At 43.4% G+C, this 14,440-nt stretch overlaps 1 protein-coding gene across 2 annotated transcripts in view; it reads left to right on the top strand.

Moving 5' to 3' along the window:
* LOC142666080 (inactive phospholipase C-like protein 2) overlaps positions 1-14,440 on the top strand; it is a 76,099-nt gene that overhangs the window by 55,455 nt on the left and 6,204 nt on the right. For both annotated transcript variants that reach the window (XM_075845973.1, XM_075845974.1), the window contains exon 5: positions 12,401-12,510. In XM_075845973.1, coding sequence (XP_075702088.1) covers positions 12,401-12,510 — 110 coding nt within the window. The remainder of the gene's footprint in view (positions 1-12,400; positions 12,511-14,440) is intronic.

The following is a 14,440-nucleotide window of genomic DNA, read 5'->3' as shown; positions in this document are numbered from 1 at the left end:
TTGCGCTCGGCATTCACACAGTTACTTTTTAATTGTTATTGGTTTGAATCCTACTCTTTCTATGTGCGGGTGACTCATATTCACAAGAGGCCTCCAGACTGTGGAATTATAATATGACTTTATCTCCTATAGGGTTTAGTGACAAGTGTGGGGGAACCTTTAAACCATCTTTGGAGAGTTAACCATTTGCCTCAATTGATTCTTAGGAAAGTTAAACAAATGTATTCTCCTCCCAGGCTATGTACATTTCCAGCAATGCAGATTTTCACCATCTGTCTAATATTTTTACTCCAAGATTGACTGACTAAGTTTCTTATAGAATAGCCGTCTACATATTTAAAGCGGGACAAATATCAAAACTGGTGCAAAGGAAAAGTGGAGTTGTTGCCCATGGCAGCCAATCAGATTCCATTTATGAATTTTCAGACACTTTGTTGCTTTTATTTTCCAATCTGATTTGTTACCATTTGCAACTATGCCACTTTTCCATTGCACCAGTTTAGATACCTCCCCCTGTTTGACTTTTAGACTTCAAGTATTTGTCTTAGGCTTCGTTAACATCTGCGTCAGGGAATGACTGAGCCCTTGCACAACGGAGACAAACGGAAACCATTTGCACTGGATCCGTCACCATAGAAATCAATCATGATTCAAACGGAAACCAATGATTTCTGTTTGTTTCAGTCAGGGTTCCGTTCTGACGGAAAGCTCAGACGGAACTTCTGAACGGAGCCCTGATGCAGATGGGAACAAAACTTACTCTGAGGCCTCGTTTACACGAGCGTGTGCGTTTTGCGCACGCAAAAAACGCGGCAGTTTGGGTGCGCAAAAGGCACTTAACAGCTCCGTGTGTCATCACCATATGATGCACGGCTGTGTGATTTTTGCGCAGCCGCCATCATTATGACACTCCGTTTGGATGTTTGTAAATGGAAAAGCACGTGGTGCTTTTCTGTTTTCATTCATCCTTTTCACTGCTGTTGCGCGAATCACGCTGTTCACACGGAAGTGCTTCCATGTGACATGCGTGGTTTTCACGCACCCATTGACTTCAATGGGTGCGTGATGCGCAAACAGCGCACCAATATAGAACATGTCGTGAGTTTTTTTGCAACGGACTCACGTTGCACAAAATTCACGGACTGTCTGCACGGCCCCATAGACTATTATAGGTCCGTACGACACGCGTGAAAATCACGCGCGTCGCACGGACGAATAACACGCTCGTGTAAACAAGCCCTTAGAGAAGGTTCATGTGTCTGTTGTATGGCATCAGTGTATCCAGTGAGCTGTATAGAGAGGAGAATGGATACTATTGGCTCATACCTTTGTGTGCTCTGATGTTAGAAAAAATAAATGTGGTATTCTTTAATGCATGCCGTATCACGGAAGTATTCTTCTTTCTTTTTTGGCATGCGTAAACTAGGATTGCGTGAGGAAGAAAAATAAAACTAAAAATGTTCTTTATAAACTATATATAAGGCTTGTTTTTTTCCCAGATTTTTACATCTGGTTAACTCTCATTTGAGCATCCGCTAAACAAGGATCACGTGACCCTCTTCTGATAGGTGAGGGTCTCAGACACCTATCAGACATTTATAGTATCACCAATAGATATGCCAAATACTTGAAATTCGATTATGCCTTTACGCTGGCCATAGACCGGAGATAGTGGTGGATCCCGATGGTTTCAAAAGGTATCCATAGTCAGTGCCTGCCCAATTGGATTTAAACCTGTCTAATCCTTTATTCTCCTGGGAGAAAAGCTGTTTGAACAGGGACTGCACTTTCACTAACCTTTTGAAATGGCATAGCGCTCCTTGTTGGGCTGAAGACGTTCTATGTGAGCTCGTCTCTCTTTGTTAGGCAAAAGACGATCACAGCCAACGGTGGAGAGCACTCGGTTGAGCGCTTCGCCCCCTTTTCAGTGATGAGTGGGGGTCCCAGCACCCTGAATCCCACCTTTTAAAACATTGCACCAAACTTATATGTCCAGTTACACTTTAATTATGTATTCGGACCTGAGCAAGTAACCTCTCATGAATATTCCTGAGCAGCCATTTTGATTAAGATGCACAGATAAAATTAAAGAATCAAGGGTGTTTTATACAGACAGGTTTGGTAGGGTTTGTTTTTTTTTCCCCACAATTATCACAAAGAAAGGCTATGGTAACACAAAATCGCAGCTAAACGCCGTGGTTTTGGGGAAAAAACCGGCATCTCTTTTTTGCTGAAAATTTGCGATAATCGCAGCAAAAAAATCATTGGCCTGACCATGTGAACACACACTCCTTTTCGGCAAACCCCATTCAGATGTACGCAACAGTCACAGAAATAGTCAGATACGGGGTAGAGGTTTAGGTCACTGCCCACTTTAGCACTCACGCTGCTCAAGGACCAAAATGGGATTTAAAGTGCTAAAGTGTCACTCCTTATGACTATTTCACATCTCTATATACCGGCAGGGAAGCTGCAGATGTTTATAGAAACCTATCAATATCCATTAATAGATTGCCTGTCATTACACAATTTACTTTCCCTTCGTCTTCCTTTGTCTCTTTCCTTCTCCTCTGCAGCCAGCACTCTTCTCACGCCAGCCAGTAATTACACTGATTATCCTAATTATTGTGTGTGCGCAGAGAATGGATCAAGTGTACACAAGAATTCAGTATGTTCCTTCAGACTTAAGTAGCAGGCTGTTAACCCCATCTTCTTGTAGGAAGCTTGGCTTATTAGTGCAAAGTTGGCAGAAAAAGATGCAGCATTGCCAGGTTACTGTTTATTACTAGAGGTGGCTAGATATGTGATGATAACTCAACTGCATCATTCGTCCTTGGTGATCATTTTGGGATAAAACCAATAGATTATGCATGGGCAATGAACCTTCTATATTAATACATTTTTGTGTCACCATTGTTTTTGGCAGGATCTGTCAACAGTCTGTTTGTGGGTGCCGGCAGATCCCAGATTAGCCTTGTTAGACTTTTAAGTGGCCAAAGAGTCCATCAAGGAGGGATTGTGGATGATAACTCCCGATCAGCTTTTGGCCAATAGTAATTTAAGGGTCCATTTACACATTACGGTCAAGGTGCAGCTAGTGGCGCATCCAAAAACCGCATGCGGTTTTACCGTGAATTAGTGCGTTTTTCAATGCAGTTGTTTTTTTTACCACGCAGCATTTAAAAATGTATCACATTGCAAAAAAAAAAAAAAAAGTGTATGCCGTTTTTCAAAGTGTTTCTAACACCTAAACATCTGAAGGGACCCTAAGGCCTTGTTCACACATTGCAGATTTGCTGCAGATTTTGCATGGATTTTTTTAAGCCAAAGTCAGGAAAGGAACCTAAACAGAAGAAATATATTTAAAAAAAGGCCTTATAGGTCTGCTCTCCGAGATCTAATTCTTGTTTTGACTTACAAAATACATGCAAAATCTGCACTTTGGGAACCCAGCTTAAGTTTGTGAATTCCGTCATGCCCAAGGCTGCACAGTGGGGAATGGTTTGTTTCATGTGCTCCTCGCAGGGTCGATTTGCCAGGTGTAATCTGTATGGACAGATTTTTAAGGACTTTAATAATTGGATTTGAAATTGGCCTAGCTAACAATACTATAGCTTGTGCTATAGTGGGGGGATGTCAAATGAGAATGTGGGGTGTAATCTAAGATTCAGTATTCGCTGATCCCTTTTAGGCTTCATGCACACGACCGTAGTGGTGTGCATGGTCTGTGATTACGGCGCGGATGGCCTGAGAAGTGTCATTCGCGGGCCGTCTATAATCACAGACCCTGCACTCACACGAGTGCATTGAGTTTTGTTTTTTTAAAACTTTTTATTAAAACAGTTTTACATTTTCCACAATACAGTTGTATTCCATTCCTTATAAGCACGAACATTGCCTGCACTGAGAGAAACACTTACGTTCGTGTGCGTGGGGCCTGCTTTTGCAGCCGCAATTCCCCCGAAAATCTACGGGAGAATTGCGGCCCCATTCATTTCTATGGGGCAATGCACACGACTATAGTTTTTACGGTTCATGCATGGCACGGGAGCCCGCACCGCAGAAAGAACGGACATGCCTTATTAAGGCCGTCTTCTGCAGTCCGGGCTCATTGAAAATAATGGCCGCGGCCATGTGCACAGCCCGCGATTTGCGGGTGGCTGCCTCCCGGCTGACCCGAAAATCACGGCCGTACACATGGCTACGGTCATGTGCATGAGGCCTTACATGAAACATATCAGCATTCCCCACCCCAGTGCACCCGAGAAGTACATTCCTACACTCCGCATGAGCAGCTCCCATCTAGACCCACCCCTTACAGCAGCCTTTCCCTTTACCTATATCACGCATAAATAAGTACAACCCCATTATAATAGACTTCTGTTTAAATTCTAGGCTATTTAGAAATCCTATTTCTTGTGAGTGCAGCAGTGGCCAAACCCGAATCATCCAACCAAGAAGCTCACATCTCCTATATATGCTTCCAAAAAATATGAGGCTACTCCATAGACACAAGCCAGTTCACTTTGGCAATATATTCTGATCTAGTGGGAGGTAGCTCCTGCAACCATCGCTGAGCAATAAACTTCCTTGCCATATAAAGCAAACGAGCTACTAGAGTTTAACACCTCTGACCCCCTTAAATCATCCATATATCCTAGGATACATATATATGGTGTCAATATAATATCAGCAGCATACACTCCATTAATTACATCTACAACCTCTCTCCAGAAAGTGTCAACAGTTGAACACGACATCAGCATTGTGAATTTTACATCTATTACACAGGGGACTATCTCTCAAGCCAATATCAAAAAGAAACTGTCACAATTGTATCTTTTGCACAGGGTGTACAAAACTCCTCAGTTTATGGGCCTCACTAAGTGACAGTCTAGGGGTGTATGCCACTATATCCTGCCATTGCCCATCTTCAATTGGACCAATAGAGTGCATTGGGTTTAATGAGCCAGGACCGCGCGAAACGCGCCCGTAAAATTACATGTCCTTTTTTTTGCAGTCCAGGCTCTGGGCAATGCACGACCATGGAAACCACCGTCGTGTGCATTGGCCCATAGGACATAACGTGCTCTAGACTATCTGCAATTACGGATAGTATGCGGATGTAAATTCATGGCCGTGTGCATGGGGCCTTACTGTAGATCACTATCTGCAGGCCAGAAATTTGTGATTGGCGAGCAGCATATTATGGGAGCGTGCAGCAATTCTTTCCTGTTATGAATATTTGATACCTTGCTTATAATAGCCAACAAATGAATGTTCAGTGTGATGAATACTGAAAGGGAAGCAGCAGCATGAAACGTGACTGTGCTGCCTCAAGTCTCGTGCTTGTCAGAACGGTTTAAGTCATTTATCAATTTTCTCTCTCAGCCTGCAATAGTCAAAGTTCTGGTATATTTCAACATTGTAACTGGCTATATGTTACATTAGATGTTAATAATGTGCAGCTAGCAGTATAAGGTGCCCATACACAGATGAATTTTGACTGAACGACTAATGTGTATCGGGGTTTCCTGACTCTCCCCCAACGACAGATGTGGGGGGAGAGAATGGTTATGTTGGATTTCATCATGCAAGAGTCTTTGTTCTCACAGGACATCTGGCAGCGGTTTATCTGCCTACCGAGCTGAGCTTGCATGTCTATGTGGAGTTGGGAGGTATATCAGTCGACCAAACAATTATCTAAAGAGTATGGCCACCTTTAGTTGCCACTTAAGCATAATATTGCAAACCTCACTGCCATCATTGCATTTTACTGTAGCACCCGCAATATTCTTGGAATTCTGTTATTATGGAGAAATCCAAATTAATCTTTTCCAGTACTGGAGAAAAATATAGCCCCATTGCCAAATTAGCAGGAAAGTATATTCAAAACCTAGAAGTATAGTCAGTAAGCGGTGGTACTCTCTTAGGCTGGGTTCACACAACCTATTTTCAGGCGTAAACGAGGCGTATAATGCCTCGATTTACGCCTGAAAATACGGCTCCAATACGTCGGCAAACATCTGCCCATTCATTTGAATGGGTTTGCCGACGTACTGTGCCGACGACCTGTAATTTACGCGTTGACGTTTTTGGAGCCGTTTTCTCATAGACTCTATTGAAAACAGCTCCAAAAACACAGCGAAAAACGGGAGTTGCTCAAAAAACGTCTGAAAATCAGGTGCTGTTTTCCCTTGAAAACAGCTCCGTATTTTCAGACGTTTTTGGCTCAGCGTGTGAACATACCCATATGCTCATCTGAATGAGTTCTGATTCTCGTCCATGTTCTGTGCGTTGACACAACGCACAGCACACGGCCCCATTGATTTCAATGGGACTATTCACACATTCGTGAGTTTTCACGCAGCAACTGTCCGTCATATGAATCACACTGCATGTCCTATATTGGTGGGTTTTCAGGTACCTAGCCACCCAATCAAGTCAATGGGTGTGTGAAGACCACGGACAGCACGCGGACGCACATCCGTGCGCTGTCCGTGTTTCACGCATCAAATACATTGGAAAAAAAAGCTTACAAGTACGTGAAAAACATAACCAGATTATGCGCGTAAATCTGTCATGCAAATGTAGCCTTAATGTCATTGGTCTGGAGTGTTTTCAAAGCTTATAGGCACATCAAAGAGGCCCTGGATAAGAATGTTAATACTAAAGCTTTAATTTCCATTGTTCTGAAATATTGATTTCATATGTTGGCAGTCCCAATCATACCAGATTATCAAAATTTTACTGTATGTATAGTTGGTTGAGGATATGTACAGATGAGAGAGCTGCAAGCGGAGTTGTTATTGTAGCCAGGCTATGTAGTAGAAGTAGAGAGCCCATTGCTGAAAGCAGCCTTTTGATCTCGAGTTTCACTTCAAAAGTAAAATCTAAACTCCTAAAAGGCGTTGTCCAGAAATAGATTTTTTTATTTTTATTTACAATGACCTATCTAAGCAGATCTTCTCTTTTATTCTAGAGCTGGACCATCCCTTTAAATGAGCACTAGACAGAGAACAAACAAACCCTTACATAATATCGTTAGGATTCTATCATATTGATATTACACCCTTGACCCCACCCCCATCTAGTGCATGTTTGCCATGAAGTGAAGGTGGCTGGGTTCAGCCGTCATACTTTTTGTCTATATAGTGAGCGTGACCATTTTGTTGGAAGGACTCTATTTAGTACCCATTGGTAACTTAAGATGCGGTAGCAGTAGCACACACAGCCAATTGGGACCTCCATTGCAGCTTTACAGGGAAGTTCACCCAACTTTCCTAGATTTGCCATTTAGCAATCTGCCTAGTTATGCAGTGATAATTCCCCCTTACCTGTATCGCTGCATAATTAGGCTGATGTGCAGCTCAGGAGCTTTGGAAAGCTGTGTAACAACCAATGTGGAGGTATGCTCAGTTAACCTGATACCATATGTATGTCTATAGGTTAAATAGGATCAGAATGTGTTTATACTATGCACAGAATGTATGGAATAGCTAGGGAACAACCTCTGGAGATGAAATAGGGGGGATAAATACAGACTGCTGAATTCCAAATTTGCCTAGTTATATAGCTATAAATCCCCCCATATAACTAGACCAACCTGTCATTCAGGTTCCTGGGAAAGCTTGGTTGGTGACAGTTTTTCATTCTTGATATTCCCCTCAGCTGAGCATGCATGTTTTTAATGGACTGGGATATAAGTGGCTCCAGCCACCTCTGGTGCCACTCTTCTTTATGGAACACAACTGCATTGGACAGGAAAGAAAAATTGACAGATTTTTGTTTTCTGATGTCTATGGGAAATAAGGATGTGAAAGGATATAATTTCTCTTGCAAGCGTTAGAATAGAACTTAGTAACGTTGGTCATGATCAGCTGTGGGAATTGTAGGCATACAAAGATTTAACACTAATCAAGTAGTGACCTTACAGAGAGGACTTTTCTATAGTCTTCTGATACATGACCTTGTGAAGATCAGAAACTAAATTCTGCACGTTCCGGTCCAGACAGATGCTAATATTTTGTCTTTTGTTGCTTTACTATTCCATATTGGTTGTCACTTTTCAGCAGAATAGGAGTGACTGTATAGGAGGGGATGCAGACCCCAAAAGGGAAAGATAGTTAATTGCCTTCATACAGTTTTTGGGGTTTTTTTTGCAGGCAGAAAAATCTGCCTGTAAAAATCAGCTCTGGTTTATTTGAAGTGGTTTTGTACCATAGGCGTTTTTTGTTGCAAATTTTTACCTCAGGCTTCAACATGCAAAGGAAAATACCACGAGCGTTTTTTGCCATAAAACGCGTCCAAACAAGCGTCAAATGCCGTGGCAGTTCATAGCATTTTTGTCAGTCTCCCATTGATTTTAATGGGGTTTTTGAGGCGGAAAACGCCTTCAAAAAAAAAAAAAAAAGTCATGCCCTATCTTTTCATCTTTTTTTTTTTTTTCCCCGCGAGTGTTTTCTTCCGCTCGTGGGAAAAAAAGCCTCCATCTCCCATTTAAATCAATGGGAGGCAATTTCAGCCGTTTTTTGCTGCGTTTTCTGTGGCAAAAAAACTGGTAAAAATACTCAGTGTAAACAGGGCCTAATGGTTTTTGTGCAAATATTACAGTTTGAGATCTCATAGATGTAGGCACCTGTCTGTGAAGTCTCCAGCTCCCATCTGCAGTTGTGCTATTTGCTTTCCCTCAACTGCAGGATGGAAGGGCAATGTGACCCAAGGGCTTTTTTCCATTTTTCCGTATTGTGGAGTGTGAAGAGAGAGGGGAGCCCTGTGCAGGTTCACAGCAGTGATATTGGGCAAATCAGTGCAGGGAGCTCTTCCTTCCCTAGAACTTGTTCTGTTAAAGAAAGCATTTTTGTACAGTTGGTGTTTTTTTCGTATGGTCATATGGACCACTTCAGCCTATAAGTTACAAGACAAACCCTTAATATTGTCCAAAATGAAGGTTTATGGCAAGATCCTCATGCAATGTGTTTCACTGGAAAAGTGTGGGTGCTAGTAATGAAAATAAATCATTTATTGTGACTGGCAAGTAGTTCATACCGGGAACACTATGAAACACAAGGACCAATGGTCTATGATGTAATAGATTTGGACAGTTCCCAAAATCCATGTAACTGAGTACCTAGAATATAATAAAATAAGGCCTTATTCACACGAACGTGTTTAACGTCCGCGATACGCGCGTGAAAATCCCGCGCGTCGCACGGACCTATGTTAATCACGGACTGTCTGAACGGCCCCATTGACTGTCATGCAGCGTATGTCCGCTGTGTAATCACGACATGTCCTATACTTGCCCGTTTTTCGCGCATCACGCACCCATTGAAGTCAATGGGTGCGTGAAAATCATGCGCAGCACACCGAAGCACTTCCTTACACACGGAAGTGCTTTTATTTTTTCCTTAAACATCCAAACCGCGTGTCATAAGGATGGCATATGCTTGAAAATCACGCAGCCACGCACCATTCACTGATGACACACGGAACTGCAACGCGCGCAAAACGCTGCATTTTTTGCACACATTCGTGTGAATAAGGCCTAACTGTTAAATTGACCGTATCTTAGATATTGTTCTCTAAAGGGAAGCTCCACCATTAATAACCTTGGATGTATAGTCAACCAGTAAACATGAAAGATGTTTGCTATTACAATGACTGTCACATTTTCATTGCTACCTGGAAACCATCAACAAGCAGGCTTGCTACTGACCATTCTTATATCATTTATATAGGAGTTAAAAAGCGCTGCTCGATAATAGAACTGGAGCTATAACTTTATTAGGTGTACAAGGAAAAGTCACTGGTGCAAAATCTGACTGTTCTACTTATACTTACTCAGAAGTTTTTCCATCGCTCTTATTACAGAAGATTTAAAGATTAACAAAAATATACAGAGCAATGCATGATGGGCAGATCTGGCTTTCTCTGTGATAAACACTCCACTAACCTGGAGAGGTAGTACACTATGACAGCCGCTGCCATCTCCTTTAGCGATGGGTTAAACATCCAACAACCCCACCCCCACCGTTGTCTCTACCAGTTAATCACATACCTCCATCTATTTATAGTGCCGCTCCACGTAATTCCAAGAGACTCGTTGCATGAGAGATTCCGTCTCTTTGCCTAGAGCTCTGGCTGTTACAGAAGAAGAAGACTTGACAAAGATCGGTGTCTTTATACTGTCACAATCTGGTCCCTGATGGACAAACGTACGAACTTTAGATTTAACCTTTCATATATTTAATTGTGATTCTTTCTCCATAATGATTGTAATTACATGATGATTTAGTATAAAATAAATAAAAACAAAAAGGGAAGGATAGTTAATCGCCTTCATTCAGTTTTGGAGTCTGCACCCCCTCCCATACTGTCACTCCTGTTTTGCTGAAAAGTGACAATCAATATGGCTGCACTTCCTGTTGTCACTTCTGCAAATTGTGTTTTGTTGCAGCAGACAGATGTTGGTACTTTTCTAAGGCTCTGTACACACTTGCATCAGGATTTCCGATTTTACAGAAGCCATGACTGATCAGTCATGATTATTTATGAAGGATCATATTTTTTTCACCATTGAAACATGGCTAATCCATACATCAGTCAGTGATCCTTTTTTTTGCAGGATACAATATTGCAGCACGCTTGCTATTCTGAAAGCAACTGAAACCTGATGGAAAAGAACAGAATTGTAGAATCAGTAGAGAGTATTTGCCGTTAAGTGATCTCTTGGTGGCTAAATCTAACGGCAAATACTCTCTCCTGATTCTTCTGGATCTCTCTGCTGCCTTTGTAGACCACAAACTCCTACTTAAGATGCTCCAGTGTCACTCTATTGGCCTCAAGGACGCGGCTCTCTCTTGGTTTTCCTCCGATCTCTCTGACCGCTCGTTCAGTGTGTCATTTGCTGGTTCCACTTCTTCTCCTCTTCCCCTTGCTATTGGGGTTCCTCAGGGATCAGTCCTAGGTCCGCTGCTCTTCTCTCTCTTTCTCTCTCTCTCTCTCTCTACACCGCTCCTATTGAACAAACCATCAGCAGATTTGGCTTCCAGTACCATCTCTACCAATTATATGCCTCTTCCCGTGACATCACCCCTGCTCTAATCCAAAACACCAGTGATTGTCTGTCCGCTGTCTCTAACATCATGTCCTCTCTCTATCTAAAACTGAATCTTTCTAAAACGGAGCTCCTTGTGTTCCCATCATCTAGTAACCTCCCTAAACCTGATGTTTCCATCTCTGTGTGTGGCACTACCATCACTCCTAAGCAGCACGCTCGCTGTCTCTGAATGTGAGGAGTAAAGGAAAGATCTGAGTCAAAAATAACCCAATCACTTTCATGCTCCTGTCATTTTCACCTCAAAAATATCTCCAGAATCTGCTCTTTTCTTACGGAGGAAACCGCCAAAACTCTCATTGTGGCTCTGATTCACTCTCGTCTTAACTACTGTAACTCATTACTAATTGGTGAGGGGAAGACCGAACTCTCCCCCCTCCAATCTATCCTCAATGCAGCAGCCAGGCTCATATTTATGACCAACCGCTACACCAACGCCTCTAATCTGTGGCAGTCACTGCACTGGTTGCCCAGCCCCTTCAGAATAAAATTCTAATTTATTACTCTCACCCACAGTGCTGCACCTCCTTACATCTCCTCCCTCATCTCTCTCTACCATCCTACTTGGACTCTACGTTCTGCCAACGACCTTAGATTAAAATCCTCCATAATCTGAACCTCCCACTCCCGTCTCCAAGATTTTTCTCGTGCTGCACCAGCCCTCTGTCTGAGGTAGCACATTCCAATCAGATTAATTCCCAATATCCACAGTTTTAAACGTGCTCTGAAAACACATCTATTTGGACAGGCCTATAACATTCCCTAATCTGACTCCTTTCCATGGCCCTCCTTTTAGATTAGTCATCAGAATAAGATTCCCTCACACTCCTTCTCTTCATGTCCGTCATACACGGATACTGGCTGGTGACCGGCTCATGCAGCTTTATGTGTATAAAAATGGCCGGACTATTGTACAGAACAAACACTGTTACACTTTGTGTCTCCTTTGTTTCCTCTTAGATTGTAAGCTCTTGCGAGCAGGCTCCTCACGTTTGAATTGTAAATTGATATTGTTTGTTTACAAAGTTAGACATTACATAGTGACAATTTAGAGGGAACATGAAAGTGCTGCGTAATAAGTTGGTGCTATATAAATAAAGATTATTATTATAGAACTGAGGAGTGTAACTGCACTGCAACCCCTCTACTCTGCAATTTATTGATGGCTCTGCTTGTATGTTGCTGAAGACCAGCAGAGCTGTCAATCAACTGCATAGGAGTGGTTTGAGAGCGAGATGCAAAACAAGACGAGCCCATCTATTAGTCTCCTGTTTTTTTTAGGGATGGGTTTTCATGAAGATCTTCATCGGATAGGTGCCAAAGAAGGACTGAAGGGAAGGAAGCTACAGAAAGCCATGGAAAGCTTTGCCTGGAATATAACTGTCCTGAAGGTAAGTGGCTCACGTCTGCCATCTACTGTTCTAACGTAACCATACAGCTGTAATCACTGCATATTGGGGACTTTCAGCTCTGTTCACCCTAGCATCAGGTTTTTTTTTTTATTATAAACAGATCCCACTGATCTATAATGAAGTCCCGGAAGGAGGGAGGAGTGGGTGGGGAGGGAGGAGTGGGTGGGGAGGGAGGAGTGGGTGGGGAGGGAGAAGTGGGAGGGGAGGGAGGAGTGGGTGGGGAGGGAGAAGTGGGGAGGGAGGGAGGAGTGGGGAGGGAGGGAGGAGTGGGAGGGGAGGGAGGAGTGGGAGGAGTGGGGAGTGGGAGGGAGGAGTGGGAGTGGGAGGGAGGAGTGGGAGGGGAGGGAGAAGTGGGAGGGGAGGGAGAAGTGGGATGGGAGGGAGAAGTGGGAAGGGAGGGAGAAGTGGAGTGGGAGGGAGGGAGGAGTGGGAGGGGAGGGAGGAGTGGGAGGGGAGGGAGGAGTGGGAGGGGAGGGGAGGGGAGGGAGGAGTGGGAGTGGGAGGGGAGGGAGAAGTGGGAGGGAGGAGTGGGAGGGGAGGGAGAAGTGGGAGGGGAGGGAGGAGTGGGAGGGGAGGGAGGAGTGGGAGGGGAGGAGGAGTGGGAGGGAGGGAGGAGTGGGAGGGGAGGGAGGAGTGGGAGGGGAGGGAGGGAGTGGGAGGGGAGGGAGGAGTGGGAGGGGAGGGAGGAGGGGGAGGGGAGGGAGAGTGGGAGGAGAGGGAGGAGTGGGAGGGGAGGGAGAAGTGGGAGGTGGGAGAGGGAGAAGTGGGAGTGGGAGTGGGAGGGGGAGGGAGGAGTGGGAGGGGAGGGAGAAGTGGGAGTGGGAGGGGAGGGAGAAGTGGGAGGGGAGGAGGAGTGGGTGGGGAGGGAGGGAGGAGTGGGAGGGGAGGGAGGAGTGGGAGGGGAGGGAGAAGTGGGAGGGGAGGGAGGAGTGGGAGGGGAGGGAGAAGTGGGAGGGGAGGGAGGAGTGGGAGGGGAGGGAGAGTGGGAGGGGAGGGAGGAGTGGGAGGGGGAGGGAGGGGAGGAGTGGGAGGGGAGGGAGGAGTGGGAGGGGAGGGAGGAGTGGGAGGGGAGGGAGGGAGGAGTGGGAGGGGAGGAGGAGTGGGAGGGGAGGGTGTCTGGCGGCGATGTCTTTATTTCTTAGTCTATGGCTTTTCTTGCTGATCTATTTCTTTTCTTTCTTCTATTTCTTTTCTTTCTTTCTTTCTTCTATTTCTTTTCTTTCTTCTTTGTTGCTTTCTCTTCTATTTCTTTTCTTTCTTCTATTTTTTCTTTCTTCTATTTCTTTTCTTTCTCCTATTTCTTTTCTTTCTTCTATTTATTTCTTTCTTCTATTTTCTTTCTATTTTTCTTTCTTCTTCTCTTTCTATTTTCTTTCTTCTATTTCTTTTCTTGCTCCTATTTCGTTTCTTTCGTCTATTTCTTTCTTGCTGCTATTGCTTAGTTCTTCATTTCTATTTCTTTTCTTTCTTCTATTTCTTTCTTTCTTCTAGTTCTTTCTTTCTTCTATTTCATTTCTTTTCTTTCTCTATTTATTTTTTCTTCTATTTCTTTCTTTCTCTATTTCTTTTCTTTCTTTTCTTGTCTTTCTTTTATTTCTTTCTTTTCTTCTATTCGTTTCTTTCGTTCTTCTATTTCTTTTCTTTCTTCTATTTCTTTTCTTTCTTCTATTTCTATTTCTTTTCTATTCTATTTCTGTCTCTAGTTCTTTCTTCTTCTATTTCTTTTCTTTCTCTATTTATTTCTTTCTCCTAGTTCTTTTCTTTCTTCTATTTCTTTCGTTCTGCCTATTTTCTTTCTTTCTTCTATTTTCTTTCTTTCTTCTATTTCTTTTCTTTCTTCGTCCGATTTCTTTTCTTTCTTTCTATTTCTATTTCTTTCTCCTATTTCTTTTCTTCTATTTCGTTCTTT

Source organism: Rhinoderma darwinii, chromosome 13 (assembly GCF_050947455.1).
Source record: "Rhinoderma darwinii isolate aRhiDar2 chromosome 13, aRhiDar2.hap1, whole genome shotgun sequence".
NCBI classification, from domain to species: domain Eukaryota; kingdom Metazoa; phylum Chordata; class Amphibia; order Anura; family Rhinodermatidae; genus Rhinoderma; species Rhinoderma darwinii.
The sequence above is the reverse complement of the archived record's forward strand: the minus strand, read 5'-3'. Positions and strand labels throughout refer to the sequence as shown.